Here is a 22,348-nt window from a genome sequence, read left to right as displayed (position 1 = left end):
TGCACAGATGTTTTCTACCAGAAACTTCTGCTGGGAGGAGGAGGTGTCAAATATCAAGATGGTGACCACTAATCTCCATGCCTTTTCTTTTTATGTGTGTCATGCATACAACAAACATTAAAAAAAGCTGCTACCTTGACTGTTTTGACAACTCTCCTGAGGATGCTTCTGTGTTTATTGTTCAAAACACAGCAGTAATAATAAAAAAAACACTGACTTCTAAACGGTTCTTTGGTAGTCTGCTGAAAGATTTAAATCCTAGGCCATCACTTTGGGCATACCTTTGTTGCATAAAAATAAAACAGAACTGAAGTTTTTAAATGGTTTTATAATATTGTATTTCATACTGGCTAGAAGTTGAAGTAGGGATTGAAAGATCACTTTACTTAGAACTTTACTAATGAGGAATAAAGGGAACAAATAAATAACCAATTCAAATGACCTAAAGCAGGCATGTCAAACTCGCAACATCGCAACGTATCACAACTTTTTCCCCATTGCCTGCAATGGGGTGGGCGCAGTTTTGGCGTAACACATCCGGCCTGTGGGCCAGCAGTTTGACATGCCTGACCTAAAGAAACAGAAGATTCATTAATAATTAAAGTTTTCCCTTTCCAAATCCCCTGGACCTTAACAACAGTATTCAGGATTCAAAGGATAATCATAGTTATTTATTTAGATGATTATGCAGGATATAGAATGCTAGGAAAAACCCCAATGATGATCCTCAGAGGTTTATCCTAGAATTGAGAATGAAATGGAAACTAAACTCTATTTAAGAGGAGAATAAATAATTGTTTCAGTGTATGTGAGCAACCACATATTGTCTCACAATTAGATACACATTCTGTCCATGGACAATTAATATTTTTGCACAAATGGTAGGATAGGAAATGTATATCCTTTGTTAAAATTTTGGCCCATTGCCTTTAGTTTTACTGAACTGGTCTGCCTCAGCAGATAGCAGCCTTGACCTGTCTAGATTTGGAAGCTTAGTAGCATCAGGACGGGTTAGGACTTAGAGGGAGGGACCTTCAGAAAGTTAAACTGAAAGAACTGAAACATAACCTGGAGCAGAACAGGAACTAGAAAGTTGTTTCCATGCAACTATCAAGAAAGCTACATGATCAATCAATGTAAAGATCTTCAACCCCAAAGCCTAACTAACAGAATTCCAGAAATGCAACATGACAGCTCTAAGCTACACATATTATAGTTGATACACTCACATTGTATTAACATAGTCTTTAAAAGTGATAGAACTAATGAAGGGAAACAGATGAGCAGCTTTCATACAGAGCTACTTTAGAAAAGTTTTACATATGGAATTAATTGCTCCTATTGTTGTTCCTAGATATACAGTACTGGCTTACCCTTGATTCACAAAGAAAGGTGTCTCGAACACTTTTTGCTGAAGCAAATGAACGGAAGATTCAAAACAACATCACAGTTAGAGGTTCAGAATGTATTAAGCACAACTTCTACATGTTGGCAAGTAAATCATATAAAGTGGCTGTCTCTTTTGTTTATTGCTATAATTGCCTTTATCTCATTATTAAACAATTTTAAATAGCTTGTTTCTATTGTATTGGTCTACTATAGGAAGTTAATATTGATCTCATTGGGGACAATAGCCTTGTAACTCACTATGCTCTCACTATCAAGTTCAAAATGGCACAATAAACTGTTGTATATTCACTTCCATTATCACAGACTGATTACAGCATACTGATATTTACATGGAGAAAATACCTTAAAAATATACAGTTTAAATATATATATAATCACCTGAATATCTTCCCCATCTTTCTTTTTCCATTTTCTATATGCATTATTTTTCCATTTTCCATATGCATTTATAGAAGGTTAAATATGGTGGATGGCTGAAGCTCAGAACTTTGGAAATATGTCACATGTTGAGATGGTAAACCACAACTTGAGGGGCCTGTTATGACAAATGGACGATTTGTGTCAGGCCATGCCCTCTATCCCAACTTATTGTGTACTTCCCACATACTTACCTATAAGCAGTGGTGGGATTCAGCCAGTTTGCACCACTTCGGCAGAACTGGTAGTTAATTTTTTGTTCCCAAGCCCAGAATGGCATCCACACAGAGAACTGGTTGTTCACATATTTGAATCCCACCACTGCCTATAAGGGTGGCAGCACTTAGCTAAACATGGTTAGTCTTGTAAAAAAAAAAACCAACATCCTCCATCAAAATCACTAGGAAATAGGTAGCATTCCCAACATTCCTGGAAAAAATCATGAACTGTTCCATATTTTGCCAAGAAAGCAACATACATAACCCTCAATTATGATCACAACTGAGCACAGATGCAATTAAAGAATAATTGAATAGACCTGTATTTAAGGAAAGGCCATTGCCAACCCAGAAAATTAACACATGTCATTTTATGTTTGCATAAATGTTTGTGGTTCCAGGTAAAGTCTTCACCAAGACTATTTACGAGACACAGCAATATCTCATTAGTTACAAATAAAAACTTGGAAAGGAAATATCTTAATTTTTATCAAGCACTAGGGTCTAGAGACAATTCCTTCTGCTGTCACTGTTGTCATCAGTATCATCATCATCATTCTTTTTAATGCTTGTTAACTAATTATGGGCATGAATTAGACCTGAATTAGACCTGAAAACATGAATTTTTAGTGAAGCTTATAACTTGCAAGAAAAAAAGTAATCTTGTTTGGGTACCACCCTCCTAATATGAAAAATCATGCTAGTTGGCTTTACTTCCAGACAGTAAATCTCATACCATCCAGAGGGGCTTTCCATGATAGTACTTAAACATCTGCATCCAAATCAACTTTAATCCATGCTATGACCATTTTGCTTTTCATATGGTTTGCCCTCACTGTCCCTGACTTCCCAGTGCCCCCCAGCAGCACAGCAGGATCTTTGACCTTCACCTGCCAAAGATGATGAAGAAGCTCCTCATTTGGAACTTTTACCTTGCAATAGTTGTTCTTTTTAACATTTTGAGGAGGTAGCAGCAGGCAATAATTTACCATGGTTTCTAGACATCCTTGGATCAGGCCAAAATGGAAAACTTTGTTCTGTGCCAATTTTCAGGAACTAGATCTTTAAAATCTATTGTGTTTGACAACCAAGATTGCCTAGCAATAGCATGTAACTGTCAGGAACATGTCCCATGCTTGCTAGATAATTTTCAGTGTGAGATAGATTTCATTGTTGTAAACAGTATTCTTGTTCTTGAAGAAAGAGCAAATTCTAATGCTTGATTTGCTTCGGATTTTTTTTCCAGGACAAGCCTGACTTTCGTGACCCAATAAAGGTTTTGCTGGAGTTTAATTTTTCTGATCCAGAGAGTGGACCAATCCTTGATAGTGAGCTGCCCAATTCAGTAGTTGAATATGTAAGTCACTACAATGTGGAAAAGTTTAACTTTTGTGTTACAGTATAGTGTTATACATGAAATTTGATCCTCTACATGTGAGTTGACTCACTCCATCTGCTCCCACTCATTTCTGTCCTCTCTTTAAGTCAACTTGTTCCAAAGGTGAGAAGGGCCATAGCAGAAATGCAACATTCTAACATAAGGACCGATTAGAGAGATCACTTACATTTTCCCAAAATGAAGAAATAAGTTGGGTCCTGTCAAGTTGGGTCATCTCAAGTTGGGTCCTGTCCTTAGTAAAATAAGACAGGCAGCTATTATAAGCTTGGCTGAACATGGCCATGTGCCTATTCTATAATTATACATTTCTATTTGTTTTCTCCATTCTTTAACACAATCAATGTCTTTCTGTGACAGGGGAAGAAAAAGACATTTTAGCTACATTCTTTCTCAGCATACTGTTAATAGGTAGGCATGTATACATAGCTTGGGCTTGCTATTAGATACTTTATGGAAATATTGGAGCCCAGCTCTTCTGTAAATATGATGACACTATTAAAAACTAGGCAGTACTTTCCAGAACTCAGGACAAAGACCAGAGGGAAAGGAGAAATGAGATTGGATAATGTGTAATCATTTCATTGCTGATCAAGAATTCTTTGCAGATACATTTCACAAAAGACTGTGGAAACAAGAACAAATGTATCACAGATCTACATCTGACTGCTAACGCAACCATAGGAGGAAACAGGTAAGTCAAAGGAAACATAAATTCTATCTCTCTGCCTCTCTCTATTTTCTAATATAATGTTCTTTTAAAATATGATTTAAAGAGTTAAATATAACAAAAATAGAAATAAAAATAATGATAAATCTATAAAAAAAATATTGAAACTCTAAAGTAGACTAAACTAAACATTATGGAAATTGCTTGGTGGTTGCCTAAAATAGGAGACCCTTACATCTGTCCCTTTTTTTCTTATCATGTGATAACTCATATGAGCACTGAGTCTCCAAAAGGAATGGGGGGAGGGGTGAGAAGGGAATTCTGGGAGTTGAAGTCCATGAGTCATAAAAGAGCCAAGATTGCCTACCCCTGCTCTAGTTAAATGAAAAGGACTATAAGTAACATGATAGCAGTGTTCCAATATCTAAGGGGCTACCACAAAGAAGAGGAAGTCAACCTATTCTGCAAAGCATCTGAAGGCAGGACAAGATGCAATGGATGGAAACTAATCAAGGAGATATGCGACCTAGAACTAAGGAGAAATTTCCTGACAGAACAATTAATCAGTGGAATGACTTGCCTCCAGAAGTTGTGGATGCTCCAACACTGGAGGTTTTTCACAAGAGATTGGACAATGATTTGTCTGAAATGGTATAGGGTTTCCTGTCTGAGTAGCGGGTTGGATTAGAAGACCTCCCTTCCAACTATTATTCTGTTATTCTGTCACTTGGAGCTTTAGTCCTCCTTACCATTATTTGCAGCTCCTAAATTTTCAAGAATTATGCATTGAAGGCTGGAGGCGACCATATTCCTATTTTAGAAGTGGGGTGCACATTTTCCAGTCAGAAGGTAGAACAAAAGCTGAACATAAGCAAAATTTTATCTAGAGATCTCCATATTGGGAATGCATGCAAAATTAAGAGTTCTCCATGCTATCATTGAGAAAGCCAGACTGCTGTAGCAGGAACACCCATTTTTGAAATATGGAATTAATTTCATGGATCTAAATATGGGGTCATTAGTGGGGCAATATTAAAGAATTCCTTCCCATTATCTCAATTACATTAGGCTCTCTTGGGAAAAGATAAAAATTCTTCTCTCTCCAATAGTACTTCTGTGGATGTAATTAGCAAGGTTGTGACATTAGGGAGGTTATGCTCCCTCCCATCCCATCATTCCATTCATAATTTTCATATTTGAGCCACTAATGGATTGCAGATGCATGCCAAAGTTTGTGTCTCACAATGTGGCAAAGCAATTCATTTAAAATAATTGCTTAAAAATGTACATATCAAACGTATGTACAAAATACATTTCCCTGTTACTTACAATCAGTGTTCACATAATAAAAGTGCATAAGGAGAGTACAAGCCAGTATTTATGACAACTTTTTCTGACACATGAATTTGTTTTTTAATTTTATTTTAAATTGGTTGTTTTAGTGGTCTCTGTATATTCTTGATTATTACTATGTACGCCATCCAGAGTCACTGAGATGGGCAGCTGTATAAATGTGATTTAAAAAATAAACATGATTTATGTTTGGGATAAGGTAAATTCAGCCAAACTGAATAGGACAGATGTATTCATACTTAGGTGCTCACTGATATCTGGGTTGTGACCAGGAATGGGCAGCAGTAGCCCTAAGAACTGCGTAGTCACAAAGAACAGCTGAAAGTTACACATGTGATCTGCAAGACATGGGTTAACTAGGCATAATCTTGAGAAGTTACATGGGAGCCAACTATCACTTTCTTATATACTGCTGACTTAATAAAAGATATAGTTTAAGACATAAAAATCCAGAGCTGTTTTACACTTGTTTATGATCTGCTATCTTTATCTTTTACATTTTTCAGTTTATCTCCATTCATCATCAAATTGAATAATTTGAAGTTCTGGGTCCATATATTGGTCAGAAATAAAAAAGATAGTGCTTACAATACAAGAGTCTATGTGCAACATTCTCCAAATATTATTTTTTCTGGAATTGAGGTAGATATTTTTAAATTATCATCTTGCTGGGAGGGGAGTGTCGCGGAATAATTAACATTCCAACCAGAGGAGGATGGACCATGGTTCATTTGCATGGTGAATATCAAAGAAAGAAAATCCGAGGCATATTCTATTGTAAAACTTAAAACTTAAAATTAAATTAAATTAAAAAAAACGGCAGTGACAGGGAGAAAAGTAATGCAAAACTCATTTGCTTAGAATAGCTTTAGAGAAATTAGGATTAGTTCCTGGGATGTCCATAATTCATTTTCCTGCATTCCAGGTTTACACTGACTGTTATTTATTATATATTTATACCACATATTTTCTCAGGAAGCCGCAGGAGGCATATGGGAGACAGTCTCTTATTTTTCCCTCCACAAAATAACCATTCTATGAATATAATACTACACATACAAAATGTGACAATATATTGTTTCTTTGCAAACAATCCTGTGGAGATTTCAAAGTTTGGTAACCATTATCAGGAAAGGAAAATGTTGATTAAAAAAATAATTGATTGAAGCCAGAGTTCTATGCATGGTAGCAAACCTTATTTAATCCAGTTGACACCTAGTTTTGAGCAGATATATGAAGCAGATATAGGTAGCCAAAACGTCTTGAATTTGAACCCATAGTTTAATGTTAAGGGGAAGACCATAGAATGCAGTACATAAAGAGCTATCCTGTCTGTTGCATTTAATTAATACAATTTAATTTTCTCTCCCACTTTTTGTCACTTTCTGCACACTTTTCAGGGGAAATGTGCCTCTGTTATGTATAAAACTGCACTGAATCTCATGCAGGATTTTATTTTCTTTAAAACTGTCTTATAGTGATTAAGAGTAAATCAAGACCTGCGTGTTAAATGTGTGAATATTTGTATTTCTATTTAAGAATAAGGAACATGAGGAATAAATCCCTATCGGCCATGGGAGATGAAGAGAGACCCTCAAACTTTTCCTGAACCCTTGAGTCCTAATTAAAATCATGCCCAGCTATTACTCTTCCAATAAGGAAGCTCTTGTTAGTGTTGACGAAAGTTTCTAAAATAAATAGCACTTTAAGAAATTGTGAGTTTGGGGGAGGACAGAGGACAGAGCAAGGTGGATTAGTAGATAGGGCTTGACTAGACCCTACATGATAGGAATTTCAATTCCTGCTCAGGCATGAAGCTGCACAGGGAGATAAATTCAGTTTTGGTTCACAAAGTTTGGGACTACAGTATATGGTCCAGAAATGATGGGATTAATGTGCAAATATTTGGGGGGGGGGTATGTGTTGCACTGATTTTTTTTGTTATCACTATTTTTAAATAATTGATTTCTTATCATTTTATATACAGAAAATACCAAAAGACAGCTGTGATACAGGGCATAACATCACTTGTAAAGTAGGCTATCCCTTCCTGTCTCCCAAGGAGGAGGTAAGGTCATCAATAAATGTGCGGGGATGTATACATATTATAAATATGTAAATATAAACAAATACAAATAATGTTTGAACATATCTGTTCTCCTCCCACCACTACTTAATTTGAGGTGCTTAGACCTTGAGCCAAAAGTGATGTGTATGTTCATTTATTTGTCCAGTGTAGGATCTTTTTCTATATCATTCTGGTAGCCTGTCATTTTTAAATCCACATTCAGATCAGTCACAGTCTTATCCGGTAAAACCTATTCGTTTTCCATAACATCTTTTAAACATAATCATCTATAATGGTAAGCACTCTTAAAATTAACTTCTAAGTCCACTATTCACAAATATCTTTCAATATGTCCAGTGTTCCACTATGATGTTCCATTCTGCATTAGTAAGTCAAATTAAAGTGTTCTTCTCCTTAATTGTATTATTTGGTTCCTTCTGCTTCCCTCTAGTGCCCAACATTCAAAGTTCCATATTGCCATTTTTTTTAAGAATTCATAGTATGTATGAATTTATATGTAAGCAGATGCATGCATACATGTCTGTGTGTCTGAATTAAAAGTGTATATTTCAACATTTCTTCAACTGCTATCCTACAATGAACAGAGATTACTAGTTGGCAAAACATTAATATATCTCATGTTTTCAATTCAAACCCACAGGAAACAAAACAAGAATGTAAAAAAACTAAAAGTAAAGAGGAAATAAATAGAGAAGCAACAAATAGAATGCATATTTAGAACTTTGGCTTCAAGCACCTTCTCAAATGAGGAAGATTCTTTTTTATATAAATATTTTTTTTTGGTTTTTAACTATAACAATCTCCAGTGCCTAGTGCAGAGTGTGTTGTCTTGGTTTATATTTTAACAAGAAAAAAGGACAATAATAATTAATTAAGAATCAATAATAATTAAACTTGATAATTCCATAATTAATATTATATTATTATATAATATATAATATAATATCATTTATTAATTAATTATATATTTCTTTTATCTTCCTTTCTCACATTTGTATTTTCCTTCTTCAACCTTAGCCAAAATATAATTCTTAATATTTTCAATATATAAATGATTAGATATAATAATAATAATCTCTCTACATAACATTTTTTTCAGCTTATATTATTCTCATAAGTTCAGCATGCATCCTATTTTTATAATTTTTGTTCGCTTAAATTCTCTTATAGTCAATCCAATTCTTATCAGTCATAATTTCTTCATATTGGTCATATAACTGTCCAAATTTTCCCATTTAGGTACATCACCCCAATATTTTATGTCATGCATTATAAAATTACTATACTTTTTATCTATCTTATAGTATCTAGATATAGCATCCTTTTTAATCAGTTTATATTTCATTTATATTAATAAAAGTTGCATCAACCTGGTATTTTAACATTTGAACGAATGAACCTTTATTGTCAAAGTACAACCATGTATACATTGAGATTGGCTGAGCCTCCCTTCGTGCCCCACCACCACCACAACTCACAGTGACAACAAACCCATATATTATAAAACATACTATATTACTTAAATCTCTTACCCTTTTGTTAGAAGGCCCCTTTATGTTCAAAATTCTCTATTCTTTTATAGCCATATTCAAACAAATGTTTATTCACATAATAGACCATCTGGTAGGGCGAATCAAATCTCTTGTATCTGTCTCTGGTCTTCTTCTCTTGCCGAGTGATTTTCCAAGTTGATGTAATCTGCTTACCCAGCAGTTCCTGAATTTTTACAAATGTTGCTGGGAATACAAAAGATGAAGTAAGTAAGATGAATACTTTCTGTCTCCCAAACTTCGATGGTTCTCCTGATAATTCTATAATCCAATCTATTTTTCTCGTTGTATCAGAACCTTGTAGATTTTTTCCTGTTTGTGTCAAATTGTTATTCTTTTCTTTTGTTATTTCATCAGTTTGATCATACTCTTCTAATTTGTAGTCTGCTGTCTGATTTATTTGTTCATTTGTTATTTCCTGGGTGTTTCTTAATTGTAGATTTAGATTGGAAATAAAGGTAAAGGTAAAGGTTCCCCCGCACATGCGTGCTAGTCGTTTCCGACTCTAGGGGCTGGTGCTCATCTCCATTTCAAAGCCGAAGAGCCAGCGTTCGTCCGAGGACGTCTCCATGGTCATGTGGCCGGCATGACTAGACGCCAAAGGCGTACGGAACGCTGTTACCTTCCCACCGTAGTGGTCCCTATTTTTCTACTTGCATTTTTACGTGCTTTCGAACTGCTAGGTTGGCAGAAGCTGGGACGAGTAACAGGCGCTCACTCTGCTACGTGGCACTCGGGATTTGACCCGCCAAACTGCCAATCTTCTGATCGACAAGCTCAGCATCCTAACACACTGCTTATTGAAATCATCAAAGTTGTTTCGAATTTCCTTGTGGTTTGAGTCTATATTCATTTGTATTTGTCCTAACATTACATATATTTCCTCCTGGAAAGCATTTATCTTGCCTTGAAGTATTGCTTCTGGAGGCCCTTGATTTTCCAGGCTAAGTCCTTCAGGAGAAAATATTGAATATGGCATCCTGTCATTTTTTGATATGTATGTAATATCCATATTGTCTCCCCCCTTCAAATAATCTTTCATCAATGTTTTAATTCAAAAGTCAATTTATCAGTCAGTCACAATTATAATTCAGTGTGTTAGGCCACTTTAAATCCTTCCTGTAGATTCTCCTCTAAAAGATTAGCAAAAAGCCAAGGTTTTTCTTTTCCATAAACAGTTCTTAGATTTAAGCAACAGTCCAGGTGTTTTTTCTTTTCTTTCAGACACTTTTTAATCTAATAGCTGGCTCTTCCTTTGTTCCCAGCTGTCTTCAAGGTTATTTGCAATTCAAAGAAACAACTTTTTCTTTGTTTCTAGGCATTCTGCCAAATTCTGAGTCCTTATTGTTAGTGTTCTATTCTCTGATTCTCCACTAGATGTCAGTAATTTCTTTTTTCAGTTTTTTTTCAATCAAAAAGTTATTTTTGTTATATATTTTTATAATTCCATCAAAAATTCCTTAGGGTATAATCTTGACAGTTTTTTAGTTTCTAGATTTGTCCAGACTGTAGTATTTTAAATCAAATTTTAGTATATCTCTTTCCTCCTTTAATAGTAATTCACCGTTTCCATCTGTAAGGGAATAGGGATATAGTCGCCTCACTTCACTTCTGGAGGTTTTCTTGCTTTGGGGATCTTTTCAAAGACTTAGACATTAGATAGAAGAAAAAAGATCAGTACTCTCACCAATTCCAAGTATGCTGTAAACTGATGTTCAGGTTCGTGCTCTGGGACTTCAGCTGCAAGTAGCTTGGGCTAGACACTGATCTCACACTAGCCTTTCTCCTGTCGGGTTTGGAGGGCTTTTCCCGAATCCAACAAAGCAATTGTTGTCACTTCGTGATCAACAGGGTGCCCCTTCTTCATGGTCACCTCTTCGGGGCAACTTTGGATCCATTTAGGGTCCCCCAAGGAGGATGAAACTAGCCATGGGGAGCAGAAGTCCACTCTTGCATAGCATGTGCTATGGGCACAAAACCAGAAGTCTAATGAGGAAGATTCTTAATTAATTCGATCATTTGAGAATCCAACCTTGTTGTGCACTTAATTATGATGCGATGAGATATAGTTAGATGTGATAAAGTTGTTGCATTCTTATTTAGTTTATATAATGGGATAGGAAGATGACGTTAGTCCAAATGTTATCTATCCGATAAATATCAATAAAAGTAACAGGAAAATAACAGTTCAGAGTTGAAGGGACTTTAGTCTGGATCTTGAAAAGAACAGAAGGTTGGCCTTGAAACATACTTAACCATCTCAAGTAAAGACCTAGTTGATTGATTTTCACAACAATCTAACCTTGGTTACAGTAGATTATTTGTTGCTTAGAGAATATTGTACAAACCTAAGGCCTATGTGAATTCAGCAATCAGGTAAAGGTGTCAATTCCACAAGAAATTTCACATGAAATTCCAATTACTAATTTATCTCTAATCATAAATTGATAAAAGAGGGAAGGATTTTTTTTAAAAAAGAATAATTTATTGAATTGCAGAATATTTAAAAGGGTAGGAAGTCTGGGTATTCCAGATGCTATTATAATATACCAGAACTCCCCATGTTTGGCTATTTTCTTATGAAATTGCAACAATGCTGGTTTAAGAATACAAAAGTTCCGGAAAGTCCCTTTCCAATAACACCAAATGGCTTGCACAGGGTTTATCGTATGTGAATTCTGAAAATCATAAAAGCAGACTGGGATCTATATGGGAACATAAATAATTTTCCAAGAGGTCAAAGTGCCCCCAAGCTGCATTTTGTGGGTAATATGTATTTATATATCACTAACTCCCAGATGCAAAATGGACCTGGTTACAGAAATCAGTCAAGCATGCCTTAATGGTTTTGTGATCATAAGAGCAATTGCTTCCTTAGTGCTTGTGACCAAAGTTACGTTTATCTTCAGTTAGACAAAGTTCAGGCAACAAGACTCTTGATTCAGATCTTCCTCTGAGAATTGAAGTTTATGTGACAGGATATGTGGGAAGCCTGGCCTCTGGCCTATGTGTGAGATCATGTGAACTTCCCATAAATATTCTACTTCCTTAAGGGAAAAACAGGAGAGTGGAATAGCCAAGTAGTATAGTACTACTCTCTACTAAAAACATTAGAAAAAAATACCAATATATACTACAACTTTGTAAAGATTCTTCATAATTCAGGAAATTAAAGCATGTGCATATTTTGTTTTATTTTGCAATTTTTTATGCAGAGTTCCATAAAAGCTGAAAGGGAAGAACTATTATGCTTAAAATAATAATGAAGTTCACATAGGTCATCAAGTAGATGTTGACTCTTAGCAACTAGATAGACATATTTCCTTTAGACTGATCTGTCCCCAACCCTGTAATTGAGTCCATCCACTTTGCTGGTAGTCATCATCTTTTGCTTTTTCATTCTTCTTTTCCCAGCACTGTACAGTGGACTTATCAAAAGAGTTAGGTCTTCTCACAATGGGGCCAAAATATTATAATTTAGGCCCGCTCTCTCATGCCTTGGATGAGAATTTGAGATGGATTTGTGGTATAATCTATTTATTTGTTCCTTAACTATCTGTAGTATTCTCAGGAATCTTAAGCCACACCAAAAAGCTGACATTCTTCCTACCTTCTTAAAAATCCAACTTTTATTCCATAGAGTGTCTCGGAGAAAATCATTTCTTGAACAATTCTGATCTTTGTAGGCATAAGCATATCACAGTATTAGAATATCTTTTCCAAGGCTGCCACTGTTTACTAAGTCCTAGTTTGCAACATATTTTTGACTGCTGTTCATTTACTTTTGATAGACAGTCCCAATAGGTAGACAATCCCAATAGCTATCCACCACTTCAGTATCTTCACTGTCAGTTCTAAGGCTGGTGGATGTACTTTCTGTCATAGCTTGCTCTTCTGTATATTTAATCTAGTCTTCACCTTCAGGGTTATTGAATTTCATTATTAGACATTGCACTACTTGCATTTTCAGCTAATTTAAATGTTAACCAAATAGTATATTGGTGTTCCTTCCTCCACCTTTAAAACCACCCTGATCTTCAGGTCCAGCTCTCCAAATCTTATAAAATTATAGCTGAAATTAAAACTATAAAAAACCCATTGTCTTTAAAATTAAAAACACATTTACACAAATTTTTAATTTCCCATTTCAAAATGATGAGAAATAATGTAACAGAATTTTTGACCAGAGCCATCCACCTTCTGGTTTAACTTCTTGTGTGAACTTAACTAATGTTAGTTTATTCAACAAATCATTGTTTAAAATATATGAACTATGATTCATTCTCTTTCTGGTTGCTCTCTCTCACTCTCTCTCTCACACACACACACACAGAGAGAGAAAGAAAGAGATACACAGAAAGATGGTCACTGTGATGTAAAAAAGATGTTGAGACTCTAGAACAGGCATGTCAAACTCGCAACATCACGTAATGTCGCGCGACGTATCGGAACTTTTTCCCATTGCCGAAAATGGGATGGGCGTGGTTTCTCCGTGATGCTCCGGCCCGGGTGCTGGCAGTTTGACACCCCTGCTCTAGAAAGAGTACAGAGAAGAGCAACAAAGATGATTGGGGGACTGGAGGCTAAAACATATAAGGAATAGTTGCTGGAATTGGGTATGTCTAGTTTAATGAAGAGAGGGAGGACATGATAGCAGTCTTCCAATATTTCAAGGGTTGCCACAAAGAAGAGGGAGTCAAGCTATTCTCCAAAGCACAAGAAGCAATGGATGGAAACTAATCAAAGAGAGAAGCAACCTAGAACTAAGGAGAAATTTCCTGACAGTTAGAAAAATTAATTAGCGGAACAACCTGCCTCCAGAAGTTGTGAATGGTCCAACACTGGAAGTTTTTAAGAAGAGACTAGACAACCATTTATCTGAAATGGTTTAGGGTTTCCTGCCTGAGCAGGTGGTTGGACTAGATGACCTCCAAGGTCCCTTCCAACTTATCATCATCATCAAGAGAACTTTCTCTCTTCCAAAGAAAATAATGAATCTTCCCTTCTCCATCTCATTCAGCCCCAGTCCTTCCTACTCTCCAGTCACTGCTAGTTACAATTTTAAAAATTGCATATTAATTGTACTCATAGAAATATTAAATGTGAGCCTCCATTACCTATATTTCCAGGATAAGAAAAACCCTTGTACTTTATTTATATGTGCATTATACTTATTTCAATTTTATACCACCTGCTTCAAATACTCTAGAGATGATAAAGGACAATAGGGATCCTTGGTGGTCTCTGAGCTTGCTTGTTTTCTTGCAGATATTTCATTATCCAAACTAGGAAACATCATGACTGGCACTGATGATGTTACCTAATTTGGATAATGAAACGTCTGCAAGAAAACAAGCAAGCTCAGAGACCACCAAGGACCACTCTAGAAATGCCCTGATGCTCTGGAACAGACATCCTTTTTGATTGGATGCCATCAAATGAATGAGTCAGAGTTCCATTAGTTATGCTTTAGGCCCGGGGTGTCAAACTTGCAATGTCACATGACATGTCGTGACGTATCGTGACTTTCTTTCCATTGCCAGCAATGGGGTGGGTGTGGTCTCACCATGACGCATCCAGCCCGTGGACCAGCAGTTTGACACCCCTGCTTTAGGCAAAGCAAGGCCCAAAACAGCTGTAACATTTTAGGATGATGGGATGAAAGATGCTTCATGTTAAAATATACTTCTTACCTTCACTCACATTGACCAGTGAAGACAGAACAGCTGTTCTGGTATCATCCAGCCATTCTTCTTAGTCTTTCTGTATGACTGAGACGTTAGAAAAATAATTTATGTGGAATTCTGTTCTTTTTACCAGATTGTCATATTCTGTCATCTGGCTTAGTTGTCTCAACAGGAACTTGGCTAAAAATAAACTTTCCCACAATATCTTCTCCACTGCCTTATAAGCAAAATACCTTTACTACTTGCAGCTTTTTGCTGCATGGTTCATGAAGTATATTTATACAAAGCTGTCCTTCTGTTTAATGCAATATAAACCCTCTAAAGAAAGCTAAAAACCTGCTAGTGAAACCCAGTGGAATAGAACAGAGAAACAATTGGTTTGCTTGGTATTAAAGCAACAGAGGAAAATTAACTCTTATGTGTAGACAGGAAGAGACATAAGCTTGTCAGAAACATGTAAGAGCTTTCAGAAGGGGAGTGAAACATTTTTTAAAATCAACAGTAATAATCTAACATTTGGAAGTGACTCAGGCAGATGCCAACCTTATTTAGTGAACGGGAGGGTCCACAACATTATCAGACTTGCAAGATTGGCCATTAGGTAGACCAGACCAAGAAATCAACCCCATAGGAAAGCTAAAATTGCTTTTTGTGGAGATTGGCTATAGTAATAGAACCTTGCAAGCTTGTTTGTATTGTATCCTTTGCCTAGGTAAGAGTTCTTGCATATTTCTGTTAAAGTTGTCTTCCTTATTCTTTAAAATATTTCCTTCAGATCTCACATCTCTATACTCAAGTTTCAGGGACACCCTCTAATCCATGCATATTTCCTTCTTTTGGTGCCTGTGTTATTTATAAAGATTGTTAAAGGAATTTGTTGTGCAGAGGTCTCCTTGTGCTACCAAAGAGTTGCACAGACAAGGAAGGGTACTGAGAGCAGTAAGAGTCACACAGTAACCACAAGAGTACACTGAGTTGTAAAAGCAAAAAGTAGTTTACTTTAAGGTGGTGTAAAAACAAAAAATGCACAGTCAAAAATAAACAGTCCAGGTCATACACAATAGCAACAGTCCAAGGAGTAATCCAAAATACAAAGTCTTCTTACTGGTCCAGAGGTCAATACACAGTTCAGGTTTATCACAGTAACAGAGCAAAAACAGTAATAGTAGAGAGCAGTGAATTCAGAGAGAGAGAGAAACTACGTTACTAGCTCCCTCTTATGGCCATGAGAACACTTACACACCCATTGGCCAATTAACATCTTAAAGACATAACATCATGGTTAATATATTTTCAACCCAACATTGTAGGCTAACACCATATGCCTAACAAAGGTGATGTGTCTCTACCATTTCAGGGGAATATTCAAAAAAAGAGTTTAGTCTTAATAGCCCACATTTGAACATTAATAATATGTTGGAGGTAGTCTATGTGACGGGCATTATAAAATTATTTTAAGCAACAATTTTCAAATGTTAAGTCCATGTTCATACCTGCATGTAATATTTATAAATTAAAACAGAAATTTTAAATGAATTATAGCACTGGGATTATTTTGCCTTTCTTTTTCATATGCACAGACTTTATATAAATATATCTGTATTTCCATAGAATCATTACAAATGTGTATGAGAACTTCATAATGTGCGTGTGTGTACACACACACTCCAGACTTTACATTCTTATCTAGTCAAGGTTGAATTGCTAAGATGCCTGATAACTTCTATCACCACTCAACTTGCCATAGAAACATGGGAGAGGGGATAGAAAGCATTGGGAGGAAACGGAATTCTAAGAAGCTGTCCACAGACCGTGAGAACCTATAAAAATGCCAAGGTCCCTAGCTCAGGTGTCTGATGGAGACATAACAAACCAAAGACATATGATTGGGTAATGTGAACACTGGGTGGGTGGGGGTTAAGGGAAGCTATTGTTAATTAGGCAGATTTTTGCATGGGAAAATCAGAGCTGGTTTTACTACTTCAGTTATGAGATGTGTACTCAATAAAATGTTATCTTTTATGGTATTTCAAAGCGTTGAAGATTCCTTGATTTTTTTTTAAATCCCATTTATATCCCGCCCTTCTCCGAAGACTCAGGGCGGCTTACAATTTTTAAGCACAAACCGATGAGTTTGAGTTTGCTAGTCAGATGGTCAGTCCTAGAGGAGATCAACCCTGACTGCTCTTTAGAAGGCCAGATCCTGAAGTTGAAACTCAAATACTTTGGCCACCTAATGAGAAGGAAGGACTCACTGGAGAAGAGCCTAATGCTGGGAAAGGTTGAGGGCAAAAGAAGAAGGGGATAACAGAGAACGAAGTGGCTGGATGGACTCACTGAAGCAATAGGTGTGAGCCTAAATGGACTCCAGAAGATGGTAGAGGACAGGAAGGCCTGGAGGAACATTGTCCATGGGGTCGCAATGGGTCGGATATGACTTTGCAACTAACAACAACAAGTCAGATGGTTGACACTTCTTCATTTTATTGCTCAGTATAGATAAAAATAAAACATTTCTTTTACTAAGGGAAAATGTAATGATGATTTGTATTCAATTTTTGTTGAAAATATAATTGCAGTTTTATTTAATTTAATTATAATCACTGGCGTTTTATGTACTTTCTTTTTATTTAGATTTTCTTTGAAATAGGATTCCAGTTCAATGTGTCCCACCTCCTGGAAAATACTATAATTCACTTTTCTGTTACAAGGTTGGTTCCAGTAATATCTACACAACTTTAGATTGAATCAAGGCCCACTGTATTTTGGGTTCCTCCAGTGAATTTATGGAAGGTTTCCACTGAATCAAGATTGCACAGAAGAAAAATTAGTCTATAATTTATTGGAATAAAAGGCTAACTGGTGATATATAAAAAGAGTAAAATGGAATAATAAACTTCATTGAATGATTAAAATGTAATAAGAGAATTAATGGCAATATAGTAAAATAATACATAAAGCAATGGTAATATAAATGGTTAAAAGGGATTAATAAAGGGTAAATTTGAAATTAATCAAAGTTTCACCAATGGCAAATATTATATTAATTTAAATGAGAAATACTGAATTGAGTTCTAACACTTGTAAATCCCATTTATAGTGTAAGTATAGTTAAGCATCTGAACTATTAAATCCTAAAATAGATTCATTATTTACTACTTTAGTGGAAGGTTCCATGTTCTTATGTGGTTTTCAGCTTTGGATAAAATTAAAAAAACTTAATAAAGAAAGAAAAAATAAAAGGGGAAAAAAGGTTACTATCTGCTAAAGAAATTCAAAGGGTAGAATATTCTGTCCATTTATAGTGAAATAAAAGTTTAGGAGTGGCGCAATGGTTAGAATGCAATATTGCAGGCTAACTCTGCCCACATCCAGGAGTCTGATCCTGACCGGCTCAAGGTTGACTCAGCTTTCCATCCTTCCAAGGGTAGTAAAATGAGGACCTAGATTGCTGGGGGCAATATGCTGACATTGTAAACTGCTCAGAGTGCTATAAAGCACTATGGAGCAGTATAAGTCTAAGTGCTATTGCTATTCCTCTAACATCAGAAAATATTTCCTTGCTTCTTTATAGGAATTAATCTTTTACTGATATCAGTATCTTGCAGTGACCCTATGATCTGATTGGCTGCTGACATTCTTAAGTTACCCTTAAATTCCATTGGTCATTACATGTCTGAATTCACAATGGTAGCTGATTACATCTACAAATCATGATAAACCAGCATAGATACTAATTAATTGTTGCACCAAAAACATTTCTTTTGGATTCCATACTTAATTGGCTATTTTAAATCTGGGCTTCGCTCTCAGAAATTAAGTTGATTCTTAAGTTACACATTTTTCCACTTCAGGTGTTCTTTTCTTTACAAATAAAAATGAAATAATTTTATAACATAACAATAAGGCAAAGCATGGGTGGGTGTTTTGAATATAATAGCTTGTCAGTTAAAATAGATTGTGGTCTAAAGCAACTTTTAAAATATGTTTTGTTCTAGTGATAGTGATGAACTTGATGAGACTCTTGGAGATAACAGAGGAACTATTTCAATTCCAGTAAAATATGAAAGTGGATTAATATTTAAAAGGTATAACTAGATTTTAATTATTTTTTTTTATTGAAAAGTTTTAAAATACATTTTATCTTTAACAATCCCCCCTCCCCCTCCCCTACCTATCCCTCCCTAATTTTAATTATTTTTATACTGATCATCTAGGGGTTTTTTTCTGTTCTGTAGGTGGAAAAATCCCCTCTTCCCCAAAACAAGAGTCATGTGGTAGCATCACTTCCTAATTTGCTCCTTAGTTCTCTTGACCATGGATTACTAATGGCTCTTGATTCTGACTGTTGCTGAACCTTAGCCATGGTACCATTCTGGTAGTCCACATACTTTTTTTTATTCCCAGTCCTGATTTTATACAGAATCCATTAATGTAACACGTGAACACAAACACAGAGAAACACAAACAAAAACTCTATTGTTTCTGATATTTCACGTCCAAAGCATGGTGCTAAAGTTGGCTTTTGTTTTTACTCTGTGAAAGATCTTGAAATACAGTGTTGTCATTTTTCAGATTCTTTCACAGAAAAGAAGAAAGAAGTATCTTCACCGCAGTATCTTAATGACCAGTCCATAAAACACCCTACATATGTTATAATTTAAATTTAAATATAATAATTAACCAATCATAAGTAAATGGAGCAATCAAAATGCTGCAACCAATCATAAGTCAATAGAGCAATCAAACTGTTCCACATGTTGTATATCAGAGGTCCCCAACATTTTAGGCACCAGGGACCAGTTCCATGGAGAAAGGTTTTTCCGTGGACCAGAGAGTGCGTGGTTTTGTGTGCTTCCTGCATCTCGTGGATGGAGCTTTGCTTGTTTGTGCAAACCGGTTGCTGGCATACCATAGCCCAGTACTGGTCCATGGACTGGGGGTTGGGGACCCCTGTTGTATATATGACAAAAAATTGCATACTGTATTATCTGGCTTGTTCCATCACTGAAAACATATTCAATTAATCAATATTTTATCTCTTAATAATCTGGCAGAAAACTGCTATTTAAAGAGAATGGAATTAGATTATTGTGTTTCACTATCTGGTTTAAACTGGATTACTGTAACAATTTCATACTGAATAAATCGAATGGGAAAAATTATGCATTATTCAGAAAAAAAATCTCAGGTTTATTAAATTCATATTTTATTGAACGAGAACAACACTATCATATTGCTTCATTTCATTTTGTATAGATAATTGAAATAACACATGTGACTTCTTTGTGATTCTAAATCACTTAACATTATTTTATTTCTTTTTAAGAGAACCTAGTTCATATCACATCATCATTGCTGCAAATGATACAATACCTGCAGTAATTAATTCTACTGATAGTATTGGAGAAGAAATTAATATATACTACTTGGTAAGAGACAATGCCACTTTTTCTGGTTGTGGACTTTGAAAATTAACATTTATGTGCTGTATTTTTTTAATCAGGTGAATTTTTATTATGCCAGTTTGTAATAATTTCTATGAACCTGACAGAACTTTCTGCAAATGGAACTTCTGGTTACCTGACAGATTTTTCCTATCCTGTGTTTTCCCCTGCACGCCTCCAAAAATCTACTGCAAAGGATACCCAGACTTTCAGAACAGATTTGGGTGATGGGCATTGTGATAGAAGGTCAAAATGAATTCACATTTCTGGCAGGAGCTCGGTGACAGACATTTGGTACAGCTAGAATTCATCCATTCAAATCTGGAAGCTTTCCAGTCAACTATAACATTTGCCGGTTATGGACACCTTACTGAAAAATAAATGCCACTTATTCTTCCTGCTTCATCTTTTCCCTTGAACCCATATTGAGAAGGAATCTTAAATCTTACTGAGATTTAAACATATTTACGACCAACCAGAACAAGTCATTGTGTCAGTGCGATATAACATGGCCACTGGAAATATACCATAGATCATTTATTTTCTATACCTTAGAGATATGTTCTGGTTTAATTTATAGACTTTCGATTTCTAAGATAATGTTTAATTAATTATTTTCCTTGCATGCAAATTTGGTAAGTTGGAGATCTACTTTTATGAAATAAAATTGTACACTGGGTTATTTGTTTAGTAGGGACTATAGCAACTGTTAATAGTGGGGAAAAACATTTATTGATTGTTATTTTTTAATTAGCCTTTCATTTATCTTTTTAGATTGAGAAAGGAGAACATTTCTTACAGCCACAGCTTGCACTGCAAATCTCATTTCCAAAGAATATTTCAGATGAAAACCAAATCCTTTACTTCACCAGGATATCATATTCAGAGGTAAATAGGCAATATATATATAAACTAACACTGCTCTGCAGTTCAAAATTAGACTTTGATTTCCACAACACAGGTCTTTGAATGAGTAAGTCTTCCATGTGTTTCTTTCCATTGGTATTTATATGGGAGGAAATGGTTATTATAATAAATTAGATAAAATATGAAATGTTCTCTGGAATTATCTTCTAAAAATGTTTCATTTATCTAATGTTATAATTTAGGTAAACAATTTGTCTCCTTTTCTATATAATCTAAATCCAAAGAGATACAATATCTATATTCATAAGACATAACCATGGAAAACACGTGCCATGATACAAATTACTATTTGCCTTTAGTTTCAAGCATGGTTTGCCACATCAGAGGCTTCTGCAAACTGACTCCATCCAGATGTCAAGCTACTATCATTGAAAGAAAAGAGATCTGCTGAACCTACTGATTGGGAATTACGGGTCTCATGTCTGGAATAACTGGAGATATAACCTGGAGGAAAGGAAAGGAAAGGAAAGGAAAGGAAAGGAAAGGAAAGGAAAGGAAAGGAAAGGAAAGGAAAGGAAAGGAAAGGAAAGGAAAGGAAAGGAAAGGAATCCCTGCAAATTTTACTTCACTAGTCATTGAGGACTATAGGGGGCGGCACTGTTCTTTGATTCAAGGCCATGAGCCAGCACTATCCAAAGACATTTCCATGGTCATGTGGCCCGCATGATGTCATGGAGTGCTGTTATCTTGCCACCAAAGTGGTACCTATTTATCTACTCATATTTGCATGCTTTCGAACATGCAAGGTGAGCAGGAGCTAGGCAAAGACAGGCACTCACCCCGTCGCACAATGCTCATGTCTCAAATGCTCAGATCTTGGTCTCGTACCAAGTAAGGAGTTTTGGTATAATAATTAGGCATTGAAATGAGGAAATAGGAATACAAACCCACTTGGGCATTTCAGAGAGCCAAAAAGGTATAGTAATGAACGTGCCAATTTGGCAGATAAGGAACCCAGGTTCATTCCTGTTTTAAACATGGAGCTCACTGGATAACAGGCTCAGTCATTACCTTTCAGTCCAAACTACTTAACAGTGATAAAAAATAAAGGACATCCCTCAATATGCACAGACGTCAACTCCAAAAAAAGAAATTGTATGAATATAACAACTGGAAAAACTGAAATATTTCTGATATATTTTAATTTTGGTCAAGTTTTAAACTGTGTTCTAAAGTTACATATT

General features: G+C 35.6%; 1 protein-coding gene across 1 annotated transcript in view; it reads left to right on the top strand.

Moving 5' to 3' along the window:
- ITGA1 (integrin subunit alpha 1) overlaps positions 1-22,348 on the top strand; it is an 83,854-nt gene that overhangs the window by 47,960 nt on the left and 13,546 nt on the right. The window contains exons 17-25 of the mRNA XM_083353521.1: positions 1,355-1,491; positions 3,292-3,402; positions 4,050-4,135; positions 5,971-6,106; positions 7,452-7,532; positions 17,425-17,501; positions 18,789-18,878; positions 20,120-20,222; positions 21,012-21,125. Of these exons, the coding sequence (XP_083209647.1) occupies positions 1,355-1,491; positions 3,292-3,402; positions 4,050-4,135; positions 5,971-6,106; positions 7,452-7,532; positions 17,425-17,501; positions 18,789-18,878; positions 20,120-20,222; positions 21,012-21,125 (935 nt within the window). The remainder of the gene's footprint in view (positions 1-1,354; positions 1,492-3,291; positions 3,403-4,049; positions 4,136-5,970; positions 6,107-7,451; positions 7,533-17,424; positions 17,502-18,788; positions 18,879-20,119; positions 20,223-21,011; positions 21,126-22,348) is intronic.

This window comes from Vipera ursinii (genome assembly GCF_947247035.1).
Source record: "Vipera ursinii genome assembly, chromosome: 2".
NCBI lineage: Eukaryota > Metazoa > Chordata > Lepidosauria > Squamata > Viperidae > Vipera > Vipera ursinii.
Note: the sequence above shows the minus strand (reverse complement) of the source record. Positions and strands in the feature narration are given on the sequence as shown.